This window comes from Dunckerocampus dactyliophorus, chromosome 9, assembly GCF_027744805.1.
Source record: "Dunckerocampus dactyliophorus isolate RoL2022-P2 chromosome 9, RoL_Ddac_1.1, whole genome shotgun sequence".
Lineage (NCBI taxonomy): Eukaryota > Metazoa > Chordata > Actinopteri > Syngnathiformes > Syngnathidae > Dunckerocampus > Dunckerocampus dactyliophorus.
Genome location: NC_072827.1, coordinates 25,078,072 through 25,100,245, shown reverse-complemented (window position 1 = coordinate 25,100,245; position 22,174 = coordinate 25,078,072). Strand labels below are relative to the sequence as shown.

General features: G+C 41.1%; 1 protein-coding gene across 3 annotated transcripts in view; it reads right to left on the bottom strand.

Moving 5' to 3' along the window:
• gli2a (GLI family zinc finger 2a) overlaps window positions 1-22,174 on the bottom strand; it is an 88,933-nt gene that overhangs the window by 29,979 nt on the left and 36,780 nt on the right. For all 3 annotated transcript variants that reach the window (XM_054786975.1, XM_054786977.1, XM_054786976.1), the window contains exon 3: window positions 7,027-7,132. In XM_054786975.1, the coding sequence (XP_054642950.1) occupies window positions 7,027-7,132 (106 nt within the window). The remainder of the gene's footprint in view (window positions 1-7,026; window positions 7,133-22,174) is intronic.

The window sequence follows — 22,174 nt, the reverse complement described above, 5'->3', positions numbered from 1 at the left end:
AACGTTTTCCTTTTCATTATGTCTTCCAAGCATCAGATAGACTCATCTGATTTGCAGTGCGTCAAAGAAAAGGAAAATGAAAGGGAAAAATGAAAGTGACTATAAAATTCTCAGAAAGTGGCGAATGCCAATCAACATTGGCTGCATGCCCGATCCGAGCCGCTCAAACTTCGTGACCATCATGAATGGTATCTTTGAACATAAGAAATGATCTGCTCCTATGAAATGGTCAGTGATAACTAAGTGGCATAGTGGTCTCGTTATTGGGGCTTCCTCCTCCCAAAAAGCCTGTCTCTCCCTCCCTTGCAACGCCCCTTCCAGTGTGCAAAGCAACCTGCACAGGGATAAAAGTAATGAGTTCTTTTTCATTTCGGTTTCAATTAATTTTTGTAGTCAATGTTTTTATTCGTGTATTTTCTATTGCCTTCATATGTTTTGTGTAAAATGTGGGTGGCTTAAGTGTTCATTTAGGTATAATTTCTGACTTACACTAAAACACGGCTTACATCGCTGCCGTAGGATCGGAATTTGTACATATATGGAGGACCGAGAGGGAATTGTGACCAAGCCCATAACGATGTAAATGAAGTATGAGTACACCCTCAGACCTTTGGTTGCAGAATTGCTTTAAGTCATCTTGACATTCTCAATATTTTGCGCATTGCTTGCTTGCATTTTAAACACTGATAAACTACAGTATATAAAAAACTCCAACAACAGATCAGTCAGAGAGGAATGTATGTGACCAATCCAGCTTGTAATTATGAACTATGACTGAAAAAAATCTGCGCCAGGCAATGCCCTCCCCATTTCAGGCTGCGCCATCCAACTTCGAGCTTTGGCTCTTGTTCCATTTCCAGTAAGCGTCTGCAGACTGCTGCTCTTGTCTTAGCGCCAACTTTCTGCCATCGGGCCCACTCCCCTACAAACATCCATAAAGGTCCTTCTGTCTCGAATGAGAGAGCAGAAGTGAGGAGAAACATTTGCCACATACACAAAAAACGCTTCCCTCAGTCCAAATCAAAGATTCATAAGGCACACTACCTCCTCACATTGGTGCTTGGTTGTTCCAATGAAGGTACTTAGTAAAGTCAAACTAGCTCTTTTTTTAATTAGCGGTGTAACGGTACGCCATAGTTCTGTACAAGGGAACGAAATGCAAAAACAAAAAACAGATTAGCCTTTGTCAAAGCAGCTTTAATGATTTTAAAATGAAACATGAAACCTGCAAACTGCTCGCAGGTAATTCCCCAAGAAATAAAATTCTCAAATAAAAAATAAAATAATGAAAATAAATAAATATCAAATAATACACTACTGACAAAAAACAGCATATTTGGCTTTCAGGTGGAATTTCAAACTAAAAAGCACTATAACCTTTACAACTTTTGAATGCATATGTCAAAATGTTTAATGTTTCAGTACTTTTTACACAACTTGCTGTTCCCTAACAAGCAGCTGAACAGCAATATTTGGATTTGTAATCCGTGAATGGGCCAATAAGTGTCCTGGTTCAATTCAAATTGGTATTGAAACGGTCCCCTGTTCACATTTTCACAGCATGAGACCAAGACAGCACCTAACCTCATTTCTAAATGGATCAACAGGTGAGGTGAGGTGCACCATTACGAGCATGATCTCAAAGTAAAGTGGCCACTGAGCTTCGCGTGTCACAGAAGAGTGTCATCAGCAGGTTGCAACAGAGGTTCAGAGAGACTGGAAGAGTCACAGAACGGTATACTGTAAATTAAAAATTGAATTTTTAATCCTTGAAATCCTGAAATTTCACCCAAAAGCCGAATATCCCAAACTTTTTGTGAGTAGTGTATATAATACTTTGAACAGTGTGAACTATTATATTTGTATTATTATTATTTTTATTCAATTTCTGTCTCACACACGCAAATACACACTCACACAGTCACGCACACACACGCACACACACAATGGATTAGTGAGGGATGATAAAGATAATAGCTGCATGATATAAAATGTGAAGGTGTATCAATCAACATGTATCATTTGTTTATTGGCTGATAGCAAGCACATGCTGGTGCACACTCAAACTGGAGTAAATCACACGTAAGACAACAAGTGGCTCTGAGGTCTTCATATTTAGGCGAGATTTACAAGTGTTGCCTGTCAGGAGGCTGCAAATAATAGCCTTGCCTGGCAGGAACCATTATTGAAGCCTTCTTGATCCACCCTTTCCCTGACAAGATGCTACTTGAGGTCTGTGTAAATTCCAGAGACTTCAGTCCCAAAGGTTGAACGGGAGGATGGCTGAGCCTTCTGGAGAGAAAAAGTCAATCAGCCGGTCTGTTTATACGAACAACCTTCACGTGTTTGTCCAGCACAAAATTCAATTGGAAGAGAGGAAGCTATGCACACTTCCAACATAGTGACTGCTACTTGTCTCAGTATGCTCACCTCTTTCATTGTTACAACTCTGATGCAAGCAAAGAGTTATTTGGACATGGTGCAGCATGTTGAGCATATAGGTAAGCTATGAGTAAGGGCATACCAGCGTGCATGTACATGACACTGCTGGCGGGGAAAGACTGCATCATTATGTCACTCGGTGCGTTTGGGGAAATTTACATAAGTCTTTTCAAAATGTCACATTTTTTCTATTTAACCTTTCAAAAGCGCCGGACCCCAGTAAAGAGGGCAGCTTGGTTGCATTTGTGGTGACAGCTACACAACACTTGTACCAGTTTACACATGCTATATGCCCCACGTAACCGGAAGAACGTCAGCTAAAAGCTCAAACAACCCGATTTTAGAAATCAGAAGTCAGTTCAAACCACAAGCACGTAAATGAGCAAATGTCAAAAATAAGCAAGCAGCGAGAGACCAGCATATGTCATGAATCATTTCATAAAACAAAATACTAAAGCGCCAAACACTTTTCCCTTCCAAATGTACAAATATCATCCCTTACCGCTAAAACTCACCGAACTAGCAGCTTGAATTACTCTTATCGAGTTTCCCATCTACAGCAAACATCGAAATTGTTACTTTCACACCAACATCATCCATGTAGACCTTGTTCATGAACACTAAAATATTGTTTATTTTGTATTTTTCTTGCAAGCCTCTAAAGCCCAGCGTCTAAGAAGTTACGCAAACTACTTAATTTAACATACCGTACATGCGCTACATATGTATATACATAAAGTACATACCGGAGGTGCAACGATTACAATTTTCTGGCTGATCACCAATCTTCAAAAAGCCTGACCTGCCGATTTCAATTTTGCCCGATACCGATTCTTTTTTTCCATAACTGACAGCATATACGTTCAATGTTCCAATCGACAAACAACAAACTTGTTCTAAAACATTTAGGAAATTGTTGTCCAAACTAGTAAGTTAGATTTTATCCTCTAGTCTTTTATTTTTCACATAAACGCCATCATTACTCTTTTCAGCGGGCCGCTGCCTGGCTCCCCCAAACTTTAGCTTTAGCCTTAGCCTGATTACAAGCTGTCATTCTGGCAAAAAAAAGCATACAGTGGCTGATTTTCAGACCTTTTTGGAGGTAGATAAGATCAGTTTTTGATCGCCGATCCCCCAAAATTAAGGAAATCGACACTTGCATCGACTGGTGCATGTTTAGTACATACATACTTCCATACAACATAATAACTGCAATGTTCTACAATTACATTTGGGGTACACATGCATGTCCACACATTGCGTGCATGTGCGGATTAGGCGATCGCCGACACCTGCATGCGTACCTGTGCGTAGGCCGACTGTATTGCAATCGGTCCTCCACATTTCCACTTTACAAACAGAAAACAATAAAAACACTCAAAATGAATCCACAAAGTCAAAATAAAGACTTGCCATTGACACACTAAAACAAAAAGAAGAAAGAAGACATGAGCACAAGGTCAGTCATCTTCCCCATGTCCGACTTGTCTAGACTTACTTCTTGCGAGTCACTTCGGAGTATAAGACGAAAAATATCAGGAGAATGTCAACTTGGAGTCATGCCAGTCGACATATTCACCATATTGACCTTCTTGGGGGGCATCCAGTTCATCCCTAAACTGGATGGGATTTAACATGTTTAATAAACAAGCGAAAGGCCAAGAATATCAAAGCGACCCCCGTATTCTTCACTATTTCTGTATGCAGCCCTCTGGGGAAAAAAAAGTGTGGACACCCCTGCTGTAAGCTTTTAGTCACTTCTATCTCTGAATTACTTCAACATTATGAATGCGAATATTTCAGGCAACAATGGATGGGACCCGTTTCAGCACATTCCTGGCAACCAAATTCAAACATAAACCAGCGTACGACATAACATGTCCTGTCCGCATTGCATGTTCACCAACCCAAAACAATGAGGAGGGATAACACACAACCCAAAGGCTCATCTGCACACTGTATTTAATTCCATGTTGTGGGCCGACTGGCCATGGGCAGGCTGACTGCCTGGTGAGATGGACCACATGTGTTTGTTTATTGGGGCGGTGTAGGCCACAGCCCTGCCACACATAAACCTTGGACATATTTAAGTTGTTCAGTGCTGTCATTTGCCCCTCGAGTGTTTCCCAAAAAGTATAAATGTTGACTGTGGAATGAACGGGGCGTCTGTTTTTCTCATCGCCTGCAATACTGAGGTTCTGGGAAGAGAAGGCTGGAGTTTGGATGGTATCTTGCTGGTCAAACATGGTGGCAAGCGTTGCTGGCTTGTGGGTTTAAACTAAAGCTGCCTGACAAATGAGCCAGGGGGCAAATGGCACATAAAAACTGTCTCTTCATCTTTGCTGTACCGTCGTTACATCAGAAGAACTTGCTGATGCCCGGGTAATGTGCCTAAAAAAAAAACAAAAAAGCGAGGCGTTCCGAGAGAAAGCGGGGATCTAGGCAGATGAAAGTAGCACCGCCTTTGGCTAGCAGGAGTCATGGCTAGCAATAGCACCAAGGAGAACCCAGCACCTAGAGACCCTTTTCCATTGTTAAAGTCTCCTGTTTTTGAACATGTCACCTCCCGGTGAAATACGTAAACGGACAAAGAGAAGTGGATAAGACAAAAGCAGTGTGCCGGCATTGTCCAGTCGCGACTGACAACGAGACTACAAGCTGGAATGATTAATGCTGCCCTTCAGCCAAGAGGAACTTCAATCATTCACGCTGTTCAAACTGTTAGCGTTGCGCTTTCCTAAAAAGGAATGCTGTAAACCAGCGGTGTCCAAAGTGCAGCACAACAGCCATTTTCAGCCCATGGCATGTTTTTTATTCGTCCATGGCTTATTCTAAAAATAAGATGCGTTATTAATGAACTATAGTATTAGATGTTATAGTAATTTACTTTTTCACCTTTAACACAAAACTTATATAGCTTCTAAAACAGTATGTTGACCTCAATTGGATTGGCTTCACCATTTTTAATGCACAAAATGTATCAAAGTGGCTCCCCACGTCCTTAAATTTATTTTGTTTATCGGAGAATTCCACAAATAAATGGACCGCCACACATAGATTTGGCACTACCTGTTTGCCCTTGCTCCGAAACACATTATAATGGGACTGTGTGAATGTAGTCAGTGGCATTATACATCTTAATGTCGTAATTCTTAACACACACACACACACACACACACACACACACACTCGTCTTACTGGTTTCACAGAATAAGAAGACGTAGCAGGAGGGATCAGTGTTGCAAATGACTGTCGCTATTTTAGCGAGTGAAGAGGACTGTTTCTTGTGTTACTGGAGACTTTTGGAGACCGACATGTGAGCACGTATGACTCTTCTCACTGAGCAGCGGGTGTCGGACAGGCATGAGAAACCTTTGTCATTTAAAGTGTGTTCACTTCCTGTGTTTAAGTGGCACCATTTTAAACTAAAGAGAAAAGAACAGAGAACATGTCACGTTGATGGTTGGCTTATGCAGTAATGAAGGAAAGTACAGAAGACAGAAAATACGATTTTGATAAAAAAAAAATTTTTTAATAATAACACAGAGTTGAAAAAAATGTTTTTGGCTGTCAACGTAATTTTGAGCTGCCAATAATGGGTGCCAAAGTAAAGGTTTACGCCTAAATACTGAAACTGTGTGTGTTAAGTGTTTATTCTGGGCCTGCGCATGTGTGTCCCATCCATTACAATATCGGTGGATGACAGCAGAGTGGATATTTTCATGAATATTGAGGTAGCAAGTTGTGGCACCAAGAGAAATGTTGCAATGGTTAATCCCTGCATTATGTCAACAATCTACATTGTTAGCTGAGCAGCAAGCGAGGTAACAAAACAGCAGGTATCTGCTTGATGACAAAAACAATGGCCTGGAGTCTTCATCGCGTTACATGCAAACAAACTGTTTGATGTCAAATAGCGGCTACAAGCCATTAACATCAAAACAGCCAGCAGCTGGTTCCAGGATGACATGGCAAACATGTCTCATTTGTAAAACCAGCTGGACAAAGGTGCGATGAACAATTGGGAGCACTCTATCCAAGTGTCACGTTTAGCAAAATGTTTTGCAAGTGATGAATTTCTTATTTTACACTGCTTACCAGCAAATCATACTAAATCTTTTGACAAAAAGCCAGACTTAACGGTCCAATCCTGTCGCACTTCCATCATTCGTTCACCAGTTAGACCTTGTACTGTCTCGGGAGTGTCAGCCACCTCTTAGGTCGTTGCTGATGTGCTGTGTCTCTGTATTGTAAGCTGGCTTGCATCGCTCCACTTACTTCAGGAAGACATGGAACCTTCTAAAGAACAATGTAAGTTCTCTTCGATTTAACGAGCAAGAGACAACAAATACTGAAATATTTTTCCAGATCAAGGTGCAACTGGTCAAGCCTATACCGCCGTCCCTCGCCACATCGCGGTTCGAATTTCGCAACTTCACCCTATCCCGGTTTTTCAAAAATATACAAATTAATAAATGAGGCTGTTTTTGCTTTGATCAGTCCAAAAAAAATACACCAGCGCTGTGTGTACACTGAAGATTCGCCAAAAACGTATTTGTTTCGACAAGGCCTAGGAATACTCACCCATGCATGGTGTGGAGCGGGTGGGGCTCATAATGGTACCGCCCTTCGTGGTGTCTCATGTCGATTGGGATAGGTGTGTGAAATGTAGGGAAGATATGATGAACACCTGTACAGGAACAAAACAGAAAAGGTTAAGGCGATAAAACAACATAAAATGAACAAACAAAATAACGAAACAGAGGCAAATTCTTCCACACAGGAATGTTTTAAGGTCGAAACAGCAAAGTATTTTATAGTGTCAGCCTTTCATCCACACGGAAATGGCGTTCTGGACGGTTTCCCTGAAACAGTATATATATATTTTTGAAACGGCTTCCAGTGTGGAAAAATCTGGAAAAATTGACATGTTGTTTCTGTGTAGACAAGCAAACCAATACTTTCTGAAACCACCACCCCTTTGCCACTCCGTCGTCGTCACGTAACCAGAAGTGAGCATTGCCGGCAAGCCAGCATAATATCTGAATGTTTCGACTACCATAACCCTAATCGACATTCTCCTGATATTTTGTTGCCATAAACTCCAAAATGACTCACAGAAGAATTGCAAGCGGAAGACGACGGACTTTATGTGCATGCCTTCTTCCCTTCTTCTTCTACAGTTTTGGTGTCACGTGGTTCTGTGTGTGTGTCTGTCTACAAAACCACAAGTAGGTGTACCTGATGTATTACAGTGTTCCCTTGCTATAACGTGGTTCACTTTACATGGCTTCGCTGTTACACAGATTTTTTTGTCTGCAATGTTTTACAGTGTAGGATGCTTTTTTTTTTTTTTTTTTTTTTTTACAGTGTACTAGCCCATTATGTTCTGCCTCCTGATTTGCTAAAGGACTGTAGACCATCAATCAATCTCCTCCATGCCATGTGTCCTGTATGCATTCGACTTGCCTCATTTAGATAATTGTTCGATCGCTAGCAGTGTGGCTCTTTTGTGGCTTATGTTTATAAGTTTTCTCTCCGACAAAACTCACAATGTCGACTAAACGCTCTGCACCGACAAAGGCACCTGCAGTTGCACCCAAAAGGTGCAGCTGCAGGGCGCCCTTACGGAATAATTACGGAATAAATGAATCTTCGGTTCGAACCGTCAAGGAGAAGGAAAATAACATGAGGAGGACAGCAGCAATACATTTTAACAAGGATGCAAAAAGGGCTTTAACTGTCCACAGCAAGACCACGGAGAGGCGGCCTCTGTGGATGCCAGTGGAGAGGCAAACATGAACAAATTTATAGCTATCATCGAGGAAGGGGGATAAAAGCCTGTACAAGTTTTTAATATGGATGAGAAAGGTTTATTTTGGAAACACTACATCGCTGATTCAGCCTGTGAGCCGCGCTTTCAAGGCCCTCTATATGCGCAACATATATATTTTGTCATGTCTGAGAAAAGTGTATAAGGTGTGTGGTAAGGAGTTTTACAGCCTTAAAACATATATAATAAACGGGAAAAAAATCCTGTAAACAAAAAACATGTACTGTAAACAAAAACAAAAAAAAGAAAACACAAAACAAATCCTGTAAATGTAAAAATATGCACTATAAATGAAAAAAAACATATATAATAAATGAAAAAACATTTCCTCTAAATGAAAAAATATATAATAAATGAAAAAACATTTATAAAAAAACAACTTCTACTACATGGATTTCACTTAACACTGGTACTTTTTGGAACCTAACTCCCGCGTTAAACAAGGGAACAGATCTGTTCCCGTCTGGATGCGAATATTTACCAATCCGACACAATGTGGAAACAAATTTTTCTCAATCTGCCGAAAAGGAGCGTCCTGCGTGGACAGGGCCTGAGATTCAGTTCCTGGCGTGTGTCTCCACCACAGCATGAAACGTATTTGTATAAAACGCATTTTATTGTTCCTGTAACCAATCAGTAATTGATACCTTCTAGACTGTCTGTGGCTTTTTCCTGAAGAGCTGCAGTTAATTAATAGCTCTTTGTGTCCACCGACACACATTTTACACAACAATGAATGTGTTTTTATGTGTGAGACAAAGACTGCACAGACACTGCTTCCTGCCATAAAAAAAAAGTCTGCAGGTTTATGGGAAGCCTCATTAGAACAACGCACAGCTGATCTTCATCATTTGTTGTCATTACAGCTGTGGAGAAGGAGATGCTATTGTTTACAGTCCTGTTAGAGGAGAAGTCTACTTTAAAACCTGAGATATGTTTTACAAGAAGAGAGCCAAAAAAATCCCCCCCAAAAAGGAAGGTGTTTTTCAACAAACAGCGCAATCTCAGTTTTCGAATGCCCCAGTTTTTGTATGACTCTTTTGCATTGGTTCTCGTACACTGTCTCAGTTTTCATACAATGCTGTGCGTAACAAACTGTTGTATCTTACTCTCTGGTATGTGAAATATTGTAGTATTAATAAAAGATGTATCTATAATTAATAAACATATATACTTAACAACTTAACTTTATTGTGATATTTTTATTGTATTTTGTTATAGAGTGCCAGGTCACAGCCCAAGCGATTTATGGATACCTTTCATATAGAACAAGTTTACATATTGTTCTCTTGTTAAACAAACTAAATAGCTTTATCTTATTTATTTTATTTGCATAACAGGATGTAATTTCTATCTCTACATGGTCATGTTTATAATCTGCTCTCTATCTAATTGCTCTTGTCTCCCGTTGATTAATATTATGAAAAACAATTCAATGTCACATCAGTGCCCTCCCTTCCCAGTGCATGGCCAGCAGGCACACATTTTGACCACTGAACACGCTCGTACGCCTCGCCGCTCTCCAGGCATGCACCCCTGCCCTGGACCCAATACCCCAAACCCGGCCGAGCTGCGGTGACGTGGCTCGTTAAGGCTGACTGTTGTGGCATATCGACCAGCTCCAGCCACAACAACACTCCCGCTCAATCACCATTGCTCGTCCACAATAGTAAGTCATCAAGCCAAACAGAGTTTAGTTTTGCTCTCAGAGCAGACGCCAAGCGCCAAACCCACACAAAGAGCCATAAAAGCTGGGGTGCCCATAGTGCAACCCAATGGCCGTCCATTGCCAGTGGCTCATTTGTCACAGGCCTGAGGCACACTGCATAAATATATATATATATATATATATATATATATATATATATATATATATATATATATATATATATATATATACACACACATATACACGTATACACACACAAACACGGAGTGGTGTGAAAAAGTGTTTGCTCCTTCCAGATTTCTTATTTTTTGCACTTTTGTCACACTTAAATATTACAGATTATCAAACAAATGTAAATATTAGTCAATGACAACACAACAACACAAAATGCAGTTTTTAAATGAAACTTTTAATTATTAAGGGAGAAAAAAAAATCCAAACCTACATGGCTCTGTGTGAAAAAGTGATTGCTCCCCCCTGTTAAAACATAACTTTACTGAGATTGAGATCTATCCATCTGGAAAAGGTTATAAAGCCATTTCTAAAGCTTTGGGACTCCAGCGAACCACAGTGAGAGCCATTATCCACAGATGGCAAAAACATGGAACAGTGGGGAACCTTCCCAGGAGTCGCCGGACAACCAAATTGTACCAAGAGCGCATCAATGACTCATCCATGAGGTCACAAAAGACCCCACAACAACATCCCAAAAACTGCAGGCCTCACTTGCCTCAGTTAATATCAGTGTTCATGACGCCACCATAAGAAAGACACTGGGCAAAAAACGGCCTGCATGGCAAAGTTCCAAGACGAAAACCACTGCTAAACAAAAAGAACATTAAGGCTTGTCTCAATTTTGACAGAAAACATCTTGACAATGTCCAAGACCTTTGGGAAAATACAAAATACAAAAGTTTAACTTTTTGGACGGTGTGTGTCCCGTTACATCGGGCGTAAAAGTAACACCGCATTTCAGAAAAAGAACATCATACCAACAGCAAAATATGGTGGTGGTAGTGTGATGGTCTGGGGTTGTTTTGAGTAGCTGTGCTAAATGGAACCATGAATTCTGCTGTGTATCAAAAAAATCCTGAAGGAGACTGACCGGCCATCTGTTCGTGACCTCAAGCTGAAACAAACTTGGGTTCTGCAGCAGGACAATGATCCAAAACACACCAGCAAGTCCACCTCTGAATGGCTGAGGAAAAACTAAATGAAGACTTTGGAGTGGCCTCGTCAAAGTTCTGACCTGAATCCTATTGAAATGCTGTGACATGACCCTAAAAAAGTGTTTCATGCTGCAAAACCCTCCAATGTGGCTGAATTACTGCTAAGGTAGTAGCTTTGCTGTGAGTCATTATGTTATTATGACCAATACTGGGAATATGCTGAATTAAAATGTAAACATGTCTTAAAGTCAATAACAACATTAACCGTCATTTTCAACGTAACATTTTTTTATATCCTCATATTTGAGATGTGATTCAGGAGTACTAACACGCTTGAGTCATCACTGTAAAAACAAAGTGTAACAGGACTCCTGTGCCTGAAGGCGAGGACTTCATTGTGGATGTTGTTTTAGTTGGTGCCTGTTAGAAAGACAGACATTACTGCTACTTAACACACATCGAGCCCTTTGTTGTTGTGACTGGAGCCATTATCACGACCCTGCACCATCTTGCTTTGCGCATTTAATCCTGGTGAGATTACATGGGACGGGGACGAAGGGAGGTTTTACCTTAAGACGGGGGTGTCCAAACCTTTTCCCTTGAGAGACACAAAGAAAACTGAAGGATCTGGAGGCCACTTTGATATTATTCACTTTTCTTTATTTTCTTTTTTATTAAATATGCTGATAACCACTGCAGTGTAGGTGAAGACGTGCTAATATGTTAATAGTTATTGCCATGATTGTGTTATCTTGTTCAAAGAGTCAATATTTCAATGCGGCCCTAAACCCTTCAAGGTGTATGAATAAGAAGATGAAGAACCATACTATCTCATTTACGTAAACCAATGTTTTGGGCAGTTTCTTACTCCTGTATTATTTATTGATTGATTTATTCATCAATCTATAATCTCGCTACTTATCCATCCATCCATTTTCGATACCGCTTCTCCTCATTAGGGTCGCGGGTCTCGCTACTTATTTTACAGTAATTATTTTTATTTTATTTTTATTATTTTTATTATTTGTTTTTATTATTATTATTTTGTTATTTACATTTATTCATGTAACTATTATTTTATTTGATTGTATTACTTATTATTATAATTATTTACTTATTTATAGCATAATTTTTACAAGCCATCTTGTCAATTGTTACCTATTCTCAATTTTCTTTTCGCACTCCTGATAAGAAAATTGTCACTTTTTAAAGGAAGTGAACACAGTATCAGTAATTGCTGAGACATAACGACGGGGTAGGATTAAAAAAAAGTTAGGCTTCTTCCGTCTCCTTTTAAACATGTTGAATTGTGCAAGTATAAACACGGGATGTTCCCTAATGTAACTTGTTAAGAATGATTGAAACAAATAAATCATAACATAACAATGTACAGAATATTCCCATAATAAATATTAAAATAAAAATAATATAATACAATGAAAATTGGGCTGCACTTTAGACACCCCTGACTTACGTCATCTGTATAATATATGAATAGTGTGGGAACGCCGGACATTCCTGATGTACCGTCATTATCCCATTAGCTTCACATGCAACATTCTCAATTGTGCTCCACTCGTCTTTGAGCCAGTTTCCCTCTGTTTCTGTCGTGATCTTTGCCACTGGACCTCAGCCAGAGGCCTCCATTGCTTTTGTGCGGGAGACAACCAGCCAATGCCGAGTAAACATGTGTGTTGCAAAGCCAAGACTAGACTAAAAAGGGGTGTGAGTTTGGTTTTACAAGTGGGGCCAGACGTTGTGTGAAATACGCTGCACACTTTGCACATCTCCGGTGAAGAGGCTGGAAGGCCCGAGACAAAGGCGACATCATGACATTAGAGAGCCACTTGAAGTCAGAGCTAAAGCTAAATTCGTCATTAAAAATGCGCTTATTCCTCAACAGCGCTCCCCCTACCATGATATAAGGTACTGCCCGCCTCTCCAAGAAGTTCAAGTTCATTTAATCGTTATGTTATTATAGCACCAAGTCACAGCAGATACTGTAGACGATATCTATATATTGTTGTTTTATTAAACAAACTAGTCTTATCTTTTTTACAGCATTGCTAATGGTCACATTAGCAATTCACCATTCGAGTTCTTCATTATGTTTCGTCATCGCCAATTAAAGTAAGAAAATGTGTGCCTTTTGAAAATGTCCGTGTTTGTGTGGACATGAGTTCCATCTCCCGTTGAAGACAATGCCAGGTGTTCTGTGTTAACATCGGCCCATTTGAGTCTCATGACTCCGTGGAAGCGGACGGGAAATACGTCTCTCTTTATGTGCAAGTGAAGCTGCAGAACAGGACCATGCTGAAGTGGTGTTTGGAGTGGGCTCATGTCTTTGAGGAAGTACTCAACAACAACAAGAATAATAATAATGCCCTCAGAGGCCGGGGCAGCAGCCATTGTGAAAAAAGCCTTTGTTGTGCTTTGAGTGGAAGGAGCAGTGAGAGAAAACAAGAGTCCAACTTCCCCAGTGAAAAAGAGACATGAAGAGCAGGACTAGAGGTGGGGGTGCTCAATTCAGACAGGAAATTCCAGCAGAAAAAGTTGGCAGGGTTCCTAACTACACAGCACAGTACCAACGGCTACACACAAATCTTCATGTGCGTGCATGTACATTCACACACACATGCATCCACACTCACAGTTACACAGACACATTTGTTCTGCAGTTGTCTTAGTAAGTGAAGTTATTAAGGGTAACCATCAGAACATTGTGCAATTTTTACATTGAATAAACGGCCTTTTGAAAGCACACAGATCAATAAAAATAGTAGACTCACACTACACCAGGGAAGTCTGGGCACGTAGGCAAAAATTCATATACGGTACACAATCATACATCTCCTACACCACTTCTCCCATGTATACAATTGTAAAAAAATTATATTTCAGTAAATAATATGTGTGTGTGTATTTCAAATATTTAATATAAACAATAATAATAATATAATTTTTTATTCATGTTAATTGTAATGTATCCATCAACCGTCTTCTGCTTATCCGATGTGGGATTGCAGGGGCAGAAGCCTAAGCAGGGAAGCCCAGACTTCCCTCTTCCCGGCTACTTCGTCCCTGTAGATCCCGAGGGGTTCCCAAGCCAGTTGAGAGACATAGTCTCTCCAACATGTCCGGGGTCTTCCCCGAGGCGTCTCTGAACACCTCCTCAGGGAGGCGTCTGGGAGGCATCCTGACCAGATGCTGACACCTCATCCGGCTCCTCTCAATGTGGAGGAGCAGTAGTTCTATTCCAGTTTCTCCTGGATGACAGTGCTTCTCACCTTATCTCTAAGGGAGAGCCCTGCCACCCTAAGGAGGTTCTTTCGGTCAGAGCTTTGCCTTTTGGATCAGCCCCACTTCACCACAACCGACCGATGCAGGGTGCGCATCACTGCAGACGCCACACCAATCCGCCTATCGATTTGTGTTCCATCCTTCCCTCACTTGTGAACAAGAGGTACTTAAAACTCCTCCACATGGGGCAGGATCTCATCCCCGACCCAGAGATGGCATTCCACCCTTTTCCGGACGAGAACCATCAACTTGGACTTGGAGGTGCTGATTCTCATCCCTGCCGCTTCACACTCGGCTGTGAACCGATCCTTTGAGAGTTGAAGATTGAGGCGTGATGAAGCCACGTCATTGCAAAAAGTAGAGACCCAATGCTGCAGCCACCAAACCGGATCTAGCCCTGGTGATGAACGGAATTGGTGACATAAAGCAGCCCCGGCGGAGTCTAACTCTCAATGGAAATGCAATGCAGCAACACTGGTCATAAAGGCAGCGAACCGCCTGAATTAGGTGGTCCGGTACCCCATACTCCTGGAGTCCTCCCCACAGGATTCCTCGAGGGCCACGGCCAAATGCCTTCTCCAAGTCCACAACATGTGTACTGGTTGGGCAAACTCCAATGCACCCTCAAAGACCCTGCCAAAAGTGCAAAGTCGGTCTACAGTTCCACGACCAGGACGAAAACACTGCTCCTCTTGAATTTGAGATTCAATTATCCGGTGGATCCTCCTCTCCAGAACCCCTGGATAGACCTTACCACGAAGGCTGAGGAGTGTGATTCCATAATAGTTGGAACACACACTCTGGTCCCCTTTCTAAAAACGCCTGCCAATCCAGAGGCACTGCCCCCGATGTCCATGCGATAGATGTCCATGCTATTTTTGTACATTACATATGTTTTATTTATTAATTGCTTACATTTTTAAAATCATTTTAAAATAATGATTCACTCAGCTATTAAATCACAGTTGGTTATGCCGTGCAGTGCATGTGTGCAGCCACCCACGACACACCAATCTGTGTACGGTAAATATGGTAATACCGTATTATGCCTTTGTCATTGTTCATTAAAGTTAAGATGGAGGGTCTCATTGTTTTTATATTTTAATACTACTTTCTCATCACACAAAATACATTTCCAGCCTTCAAAATAAACATGCTAGCTATTAACACTGTTTTAATACTACGGTAATATTAATTAACCTTTTCCTTACAAAATGTGTAACTTTCATAATCTTTGCCTTTTATTTATTGAACACCGTTAGACTAACTCAATGTAGGGTGCTTAACAAACTAATTATACCTCCTGTCATAAAATCATAAATATTTTATAACTTGTTATATCATTTATAACATTGTTGTTATTAATTGGCAAAAATATCACTTTTCTGCAGAACTTCATATAATTAAAATAAAGCTCCCTTTGGAAACAAATCGTCACTCTGCTCTATATCAAAGCCTCGACTTCTTGGAGCTGCTGTGACACAGTCCCTTGGATTACCGTAATTATCACTGGAAAGCACAGAACCTCTAGTTTCAAAAAGTGCGCAAGTATTTTTAGTGCGCATATTGTCTAAGACTTATGGTCATTTAAAAATTCCTATTAGCAGCAACAGCCTCGTAGTTCAAGGGTTTTAATACAATTATTTGGAAAAGTTGGGTGGGTTTAATGGGTCCTATATGGCCTACGGGCCATAGTTTTCCCATGCCTGTTTACAGTTTACTGTTATGGAGTCCTCATCTTTGATTCCAGGTGTGTTCTGTATTCTCTTAGGGCTGTTGCGCATTCACTTTGGAGTCTGCACCCCCACGCCTGCCAACGAATGTTTACAGATCCTACTCAGGCCCAGCTGGTCTCTATCTTCTGTGATCAGTCTCTGTCCAATCTACACGTTTATTATGATCCAAGCGTCCGCATCAGCTCAGCAAATGCGCTGCCAGTGCGATCCATCACATGGACTTCAAGGTGCTAGGTCACCTCTTAATTGTCCTACTAAGAACTTGTCTCACCTGGGTTACCATTAACTGTTCGTACTAAGAGCCATTCAGTGTTAAAAAAAAAAAAGGTACGGGAACTGTGAGCCAGCAATAATGTGAAGCCCATTTTGACCGATCAATAATTAAAATCCCAATGTCATGATTTTGTAACTTTCTTCTTTCAAGCCAGTCATTTGTGGCTCGGGTTTATTTCCTCATGATGGTCACCAATCGCCTGATATCGCCTGAGAGTTGTGTATCTTGGAGCAATTTAGAGGTCTAGATACATGTGTCCAGGTGAATTAAGTAGTGACCTGATGGAAGTTTGGGTGAGCATCCCTTCAATTATGATGGGAATTGGGCCTCGCTGTGAAGAATGATTAGGTGTCAGTGTGATAAACTTATCACATGGATACTAGGGGTGGAACGCAACACCGTAACCATGATTCAGTACATACCTCTTTTTTAAGGTCACGGTTCATTTCATATTGGGTACCACCAGTAAGGGGACATAATGCAAAGTGCGCCTCTGTACCAAAAAAATCCAATTGCAAATACATGTAGCATTGCATGGCTACCGAGTGTTGAGTACAGTCATATGTGACTGGTTGGCTGCTATGAGATATCCAATGATTATTTTCATCACACAACATAAAAATCTGAGATTTTGCATGAATCAATCTGGTTATCATTCTAAAAAACAGTGGACTGCCAATTTCAGTGAAGAATTCCAGTCAAGCCAACTTACTTAATCTCCATCTAGCCGTGACCCCTTTAACCTCTCAGGCACAGCTGACTGCGAAGCCGCCAGTTCACACAAAGAATGTCCTCATTGCCTTATGACAGCATTCTTAGCGCAAGCTTGGCACGCCCCGCTCGTAAACTGGCCATTTTTTAAGGAAAGAAGGGAGAAAGCAGAGGAAATACCCAAAACGGAGTACAATGTGTGTGTGAAAAGGAGGCAGTGCACATCAATCTAGAGCGTCTCAACTGGGGGTCATCCCGGGGTGAGGTGCCTCCGGGGAAAACTGTTCTCCAGGCTTGAGTGGGAGGCTGGGAAATATCTCCTGGCCAAACCTGTCCTGGTCTTCATCAAGCGTATGTTCGACGGCAACAGTTTCAACAATCATGGGGCGTTCATTTGGATGACAACTGTGTTATGGTGGCCTGAAACTACCAGAGTTGATCCTTTGCTACCTCCATGTTGACATTCAGCTGCATCACACTGAGATTTAGCACTTTAGCAACTGTCGATAGAAGCAAGAGATGTTCCCATGTTACCACAATGTATCCCCACGGGTTGCTAGCATGTTATCGTTCACAAAATTAAAATAAGTAGCTGTTACGACTTCACATACTGTATGTCGTACCTACCTTGCTAGGTGCTAGCCTGAGCATTGCATATCACATTGAGATATTTGTTGAGGGAGTATAACGGGTCCACAATGTCACAAACCCAGAAATTCAAGAGCGAACACAACAACTCCCCGCATGTTGACTCGCAGCAATGTGAAGAGTGCGTTATTTCGGCCATGGCTCCCGCTTACTCCCAGACTATCCAACTTGTGCCATCCTGGATTTTTACTCTCACTAAACCCGCTGGAGATGCCCCAGAGACACTCCCCACACCCGCTGGCTTGGCTCTGTGGCTCAGGTTTCTGAGGGCCTGTGACATGTCCCTGGAAGAAGCCCGACATCTTGTCCAGTACAGACCAGGCTGGTTAAAAAGGTTGGCGCTACGCACGTCAAAATGCAAGAGGCCTAAGTAAGTACTAAGTAAGTGTATCACATTGAGATTTTGCACTTTTGCAACCTTCTATTGAATAGAGCCCTATGATTTCTGCATTTAAGGAACCACGGAATTGTCCAATAAAAACGGAATCTACAGTTAAACGCGGAATCTTGCGGAAATTGACATCTTGTGAATGAACTATTGTCATTGTGAGGAGAAGGAACATTTGTGTGGGGAAGTATTTCCCCAGCGGAACGCTCAATCGTGGCGGAATGTCATCACAAACCCTAACCCCTCCGAGCAAAAAATGTTGATACGCCAGCCTGATACGAAAGTTGGCAAAAAAACCTTCAAGCAGTGGTAGACGTGAAGCAGACATGAAGCGCCAATGTGTCAATACAGTGTCAATACAGGGTCAATACAGTGCGCTGTGGCGCACAGTTGAAGGGAAAACACGTCAGTAATATCGTTTCTACCAGTATAGGTCATTTTCTTATCATTGGAAGGATTTATACCCGTATAGAAAAATTATCGCCCAACCCTAGTTAGCATTTCTGCTTAAAAATATGTTAAAGGCAAAGCCCATATGTCGAGACCAAGTCTGTCTCCAACGCTGTGCAACACGTAGCAGTTCAGTTAAAAATTTTTGCGGGAATTTTTCTAGTTTGCGTTACTGAATACACATGACAGCATTTCTGTTACTCCATGGTCATTTACACAATTCATTCATTAAATGACACGTCTATTTTGATTTTGTGGATTAATTTGGAATCTTTCTATTGCTTTCCATTATGAAAGTTTGCAAAACGTAACTGTGATGCAGTCAGGTTTTCTGCGTGCATGCGTGTTTGTGTTGGTTTCGTCCGACTAATCCCCTGCAATCCACGCCTCCCCCCAAGACACACGCACATTATGCGCACCCCAAATGTTACTGTAGAAAAGCAATCGCATTACATTTGGCTATGCTGTTGATGTCCCAAAATCTAGGGGAAACACTGCACAGGAAATTGAGTGAACAGCTGCAGCTCACAAGATGACTTTAACAATTCTATTTTAAGCCTCAATTGGAGGAGTGATGCTATTAAGGCAAAGGGAAACGTTTAAGACCAGCTCAGCTGACTTCTAGTGGTGGTCGTAACGCATGGCAGGACATCTTAAGTGCACAGTCCTGCCCTCTGAGCTCATCTATCCTGATAAGATAAAATGTTAAGACTGAGTTGTTTATATACAAGCACACAAAGACGCATACACAGAACAGCGGGGTCTTACAAATTCCCTTCTTGCCTGGCCTCTTTCTTTGGGGCAGACTTAGCAGTAGTGACCGGCTCACTCTGGGAATTTGTTTTAAGGTGCTAACAAGAAACAGCTGAGAAGCAGGTCAGAGGACCTCAGAACAACTGCAGGGTTTCCCTCAAATTTGGACACAAAGTTAAAAATTCTTCTACTAAACAATTATAAATTATTATTATACTATTATTATATTATATTATATATATATATATATATATATATATATATATATATATATATATATAATTGAATTGTTATGTTTAATATATACGCACAGAAATAAAAGATAGAATATAAATAAATATGGGGCTGCATAATGCCTAGTGGTTGGCATGTTGGCCTCACAGTCATCCACGTGTGTGTGGGTTTTTCTGGCTACTCTGGGTCAGGGTCTCAGGGTCTACCTCACCTCTCGGCCGAAGTCAGCTGAGATACGCTCCAGCCCACCTGTGAGAATCCCCACTCACAGTGACAGGTTTTCACCGCTGCGCCATGCAGGATTATATATTATATATTATATATACCGATATAAATAAACTCATCAAGATGAAACACTTACCCCTGGGGGTACGCTAAACAAGCAGTTTCATTTATTCTTCTTATCCAGTCACCATCAACATCATCCATGTAGACATGGCAGATTGGCAGAGACATGGCAGAGACATTTTTTTTAATTTATTTGGATTTTTTTTTTTTTTTCTTGAAAGCCTCTCCAGCCCAGGGTTCAAGTGGTTAAACTGGAATGTGTCGCCAAATTCGTGCCCATGACTGTTCATCATTGGAGCTGAAATTGCGCAATTCTCTCTCGTCCCTGCAGTGATTTGGAATTAGGGTGGCACTGTGATTTTGAGCAGCAAAAGTTTACATCTGCCCCAATGCTGAGTAACCCAAAGGTTGACTCGGTATGGAAATCAAATAAACAAAGGCCTTATGAATAACACATGTTGCCTTCAACAGCCCCTCCTTGGCAATGGGGGTTGAACTGTTTATTGAAGTGGGGTATTTGTGACTTTGACAGAGAAAGTGTTAGTTTACGTGTCTGTCTTCATTATCATTCCATATTTTCTGCAAGCCATTGAAGCTGTTATTCCAAGTTGTTAATAACAGTAACGCTGTCACATTCAGCTTTTATCATATATTGTTTCCACCTCCCACTTCCTTTATTGTATTTCATTTGCAGATACCTTTGCTGCTGGTACGGGGTGGTGCAACAAGACACACCTACAGCCACTTCCCAAAAAGCACGATGCGACGCACTTCTCATTCTCGTCCTCCTCCAGTTTCTTCTATTACGGTCCACGCTCCAGTTACAACATTTTGCCTGGCAAATTTTGAGTTGTAGCTTTTGGTTAGTTCTTCCGCGGTGCCTCCTTTGTGGTCATTTCCTGGCACTGTCTTTTTCCTGTCTACCGAGAGTGCCTGATTTTTTTATTTAGGCCTGCGCTTTATGTGAGTTGTAAATTAAAGACTCTACTTTTGCCAGTTCTGCATTCCGGGGACCAATCCCAAAATAGCCTGCTAGGCAATGAAACAGGAGACACGGCATGGCGCACAAAGGAGATTGATTGACAATGGTCTACTGCCAATCAGGACGCAACAACAACGGGCGGTGCAGACAGACGAGAGAGGGAAGTGAGAGAAACACAAATTCTTCTTAAAGGGCCAGGCTCGGCCTGTAACAGCGTCCATATGCTGTAATTAAAAAAAGAAGCACTTAAAAACGTGTGAGTCGCAAATGTAACAATAGAGGTGTGATCAGGTTACACATGTGTGCACATGTGCATGCCCCCTGTAGCTTTAAACCCAGGGAGACACATATCGCTGACACCAAGTTCCCGCCTAAACGCATCCACCATTGGACTTAGCATAGGTCAGACGGAAGAACCTGAAAGGCAGTCGATCGCATCATGATCTCGTCAACCTTGAAGAGAAGACTGACCAACTTTTCGCTCAGTTGACGCTTCTGTATAGTGCGTTTGGGAATTATATTGGATTCCTTCAGAAGTGTGCTATTGTGAAAGATGGCGGTTAACAATTGTGAAGGAGCAATCGCAATATAGTCTGCTAAGCCCTGCCCCAAAGCTGCAAACCTCAGGGAAAGAATGAATGAGTAATAGTAAACATTGTTCCACTGCTAATCCTAGCATAGCCAAATAGGAACAATGACATTGTGAAGCAATTACATTGTAGACTGCAGCGAGCTTGTTCATCTTAACTTGATCAAAAAAAGAAAGATAAATCTTGTGTTAGAATAGGTTCACACCTGATTTCCATTTCTCAAAGCAGTAGTACTATTAGATATAATAAAGTTGTACTATTATATATTAATTAGTAGTAGTATTATTAGACATATTAATTAGTATTATTAGATCATTAAAGGACGATGAGCGGCATAGAAAATGGATGGATGGATAGATTATTTAAGTCTCTATCTACCTATCTATCTAGTAAAATAGTGTTATACATTTAAAGGTTTTTTTTACTTGTATGCATGCAACAAAAACATAATTACATCCTGATTTACCATACACTTTTTCGCCACTGATTTAGTTTTCAATTTAACAGAGACAAATGAAAAAAATCCATCTGGCTTCAGTTGGAGAAGATTTTAAAGAGTTTAGGCGTTGTGGCTTATGTTATTGCACGGCCTTGATTAGAAAGCATTTTCCATTTGCCCCCCTTCAAAGCTCTAATCTAAGAGCTCATTGAAGTTTTAGGAATTCCTGCCTGGCTTTTGATAATGATCCACATGTGTTCCAGTTGTT